General features: G+C 39.4%; 1 protein-coding gene across 1 annotated transcript; it reads left to right on the top strand.

Moving 5' to 3' along the window:
* The first annotated feature begins 546 nt into the window (after positions 1–546).
* LOC126060670 (olfactory receptor 8D2-like) lies at positions 547–1473 on the top strand. Its single transcript, XM_049856900.1, has one exon. The coding sequence runs from the start codon at positions 547–549 to the stop codon at positions 1471–1473; it is 927 nt and encodes a 308-aa protein (XP_049712857.1).
* The last annotated feature ends 1014 nt before the right edge of the window (positions 1474–2487 follow it).

The raw sequence follows: 2487 nt of genomic DNA, 5'->3' as shown, positions 1-2487 counted from the left end.
CAGTTTCTTTACAGGCTTCTTCTATGTTTCTAAGTGTCCAATTTCAGAAAGTGCTAATTATGTTGACTCATGTAGATGAGTTGAGAAATTGAAATGGGCTACTTTTATATCATCAGAAATAGATTGGCAGTCATATTGCAACAGAGAAAGCTCTCTTGGAGAACTGAAACATGAACTCAAACATGAGTGTTCTACTAGTATACGTCCAGAACAATAGGGTAAGCAGCCTCCTTTTATATGGTATCAATGAGAAATTACCTAGGTCTGGAAGTTTGTGTTTTCTCCCAAAGTAAGTTGGTTATTGATTTAGTGTTGGAAACAAAAAGAAAAGGCTCTGACCTAAAGAGGAGCATTCAGCAGTGTTGGATAGAACCAAGGCTCTGGGTTATCCTCAGGGTCTTTATGGAAGGCAAAGAGTCATGGGACAGGTGAGGCTAGCAAGGATGGAACCAACTGAGACAGGGTGTGTAATTCTGCTTTGAGATTCAAAAAATAACTCCAATGTCCCTCTTTTCTTCCTTCCTACAGATAATCTTTTTTCAAGGAATGACCACTTCAAACCATTCCTCAGTGACTGAGTTTATCCTTGAGGGGTTAACAAATAACCCAGAGCTCCAACTGCCACTTTTCCTCCTGTTCCTTGGAATATATGTGATCTCAGTGGTGGGAAACCTGGGCATGATCATTTTAATTTCTATCACCACTCATCTTCACTCTCCAATGTATTACTTTCTCAGTCATTTGTCATTTATTGATCTCTGTTACTCCTCTGTCATTACGCCTAAGATGCTAGTGAACTTTGTATCAGAAAAGAACGTCATCTCCTTTCTGGAGTGCATGGCTCAGCTTTATTTCTTCCTTATTTTTGTAATTGCAGAAGGCTACCTTCTGACAGCCATGGCATATGACCGCTATGTTGCTATCTGTAGCCCACTGCTTTACAACACCATCATGTCTCATAGGGCCTGTTCCATAATGATGGTTGTGGTATATTCACTGGGTTTGTTTGGGGCCACAGTCTATACCACCCGCATGTCAATGTTGTTCTTTTGTGGGCCTCGTATTGTCAGTCACTATTTTTGTGATGTTATCCCTCTGTTGACTCTCTCTTGCTCCAGTACTCACAGCAATGAGATTCTACTATTTGTTATTGGAGGCATTAATACCTTAGCACCTACCCTGGCAGTTCTTGTCTCTTATGCTTTCATTCTTTCCAGTATCCTTCGTATTCGCTCCACTGAGGGCCGGTCCAAAGCCCTTGGCACTTGCAGCTCCCATCTCATGGCCGTGGGGATCTTTTTTGGGTCTATAACATTCATGTATTTCAAGCCTCCTTCTAGCAATACTATGGAGCAAGAGAAAGTATCCTCAGTGTTTTACACCACAGTGATTCCCATGCTGAATCCCTTGATCTATAGCCTGAGGAACAAAGATGTGAAGAGTGCACTGAGGAAGGCAGTTGGGGGAAGGTAGTCACCCTCACAATGGGGATTCTCATAGGGAACAAGAGAAAATGAGCCAGACAAAAAATTGTGAGGTCTGTTTAATTTCTTTCTCTTCCAGAGGAATTTATTGCTATTTATGAAATATATACATTTTACTTGAGAATGAGACATTTTTGGAGATATTCAATTAATGAGAACTTCTGAGAATCAATACAATCTTAGAAGTATTCTACGTATTAGACAAACAGGATTTTATAGGATGGAAATGAAAATAAATAAAGGAGAATATATTGAATATATTAATTCTGAGGGTGCACAGAGAAATATGGGTTGAGTTAAAGGTTGTGTTTGAGAAGGGATGATGTTAATTGGATCAAAATTTCTACATGTCTCTAAACTTTTTGACTGGAGAAACTATTTTCAGTCCCCACGCCTTCAGAATATTGAAATGGAGCTATGAGAGGTATAACCTTTACAGCGAAGCATAACTTGTAGGTGGATTGTGATCTGTGTGTGTTTCTGAGGGGCTTCTGTTGATTAAAAAGTAAAATATGGAAGAGATCAAGGGTAGGAAGTTGTTCCCAATTATCATTCTGAGAATTATAGAAAATGAGAGATAAGGGAAAAAAGCACTGAGGAACTTACAACATCAAACAAGTAAAGAAAGTTTCTAGCTGGGGATTCCTATTCTAGTGCACAGAAACAATTTAAAACATAACTGAAAAGAAGGAAGGATGTGGTGCCTCACAGGTCCCGCTGAATTGTGTCAATGTGGCAGGAGTTTCATATAGTGAAACCCAGAGTGGTAATCTTAGGAAAATGTAGAAAGTCTTTCTTTATATTCTGCCCAGATAAATTCTTCTCTGAATTCAGCGTGCTGGGTGTAACTCACTAGCCATATAACAGAGCTCAGCTGTTTGTGTGTGTGTGTGAGAGAGAGAGAGAAAGAGAGAGAGAGGGAAGAGAGGTTTAAGGTGAGGGTAAGAAAAGAAGAGATGGCACAGACATAGATTTCTCTTATCAACAATTTATACATATTTAG

The sequence above is a fragment of the Elephas maximus genome, chromosome 17 (genome assembly GCF_024166365.1).
Source record: "Elephas maximus indicus isolate mEleMax1 chromosome 17, mEleMax1 primary haplotype, whole genome shotgun sequence".
Lineage (NCBI taxonomy): Eukaryota > Metazoa > Chordata > Mammalia > Proboscidea > Elephantidae > Elephas > Elephas maximus.
This window is presented reverse-complemented; position numbering and strand designations above follow the sequence as displayed.

Bases quoted from the DNA above. Each gene is read 5' to 3' on its own strand.
- LOC126060670 (XM_049856900.1), top strand. From the start codon at position 547: ATGACCACTTCAAACCATTCCTCAGTGACTGAGTTTATCCTTGAGGGG.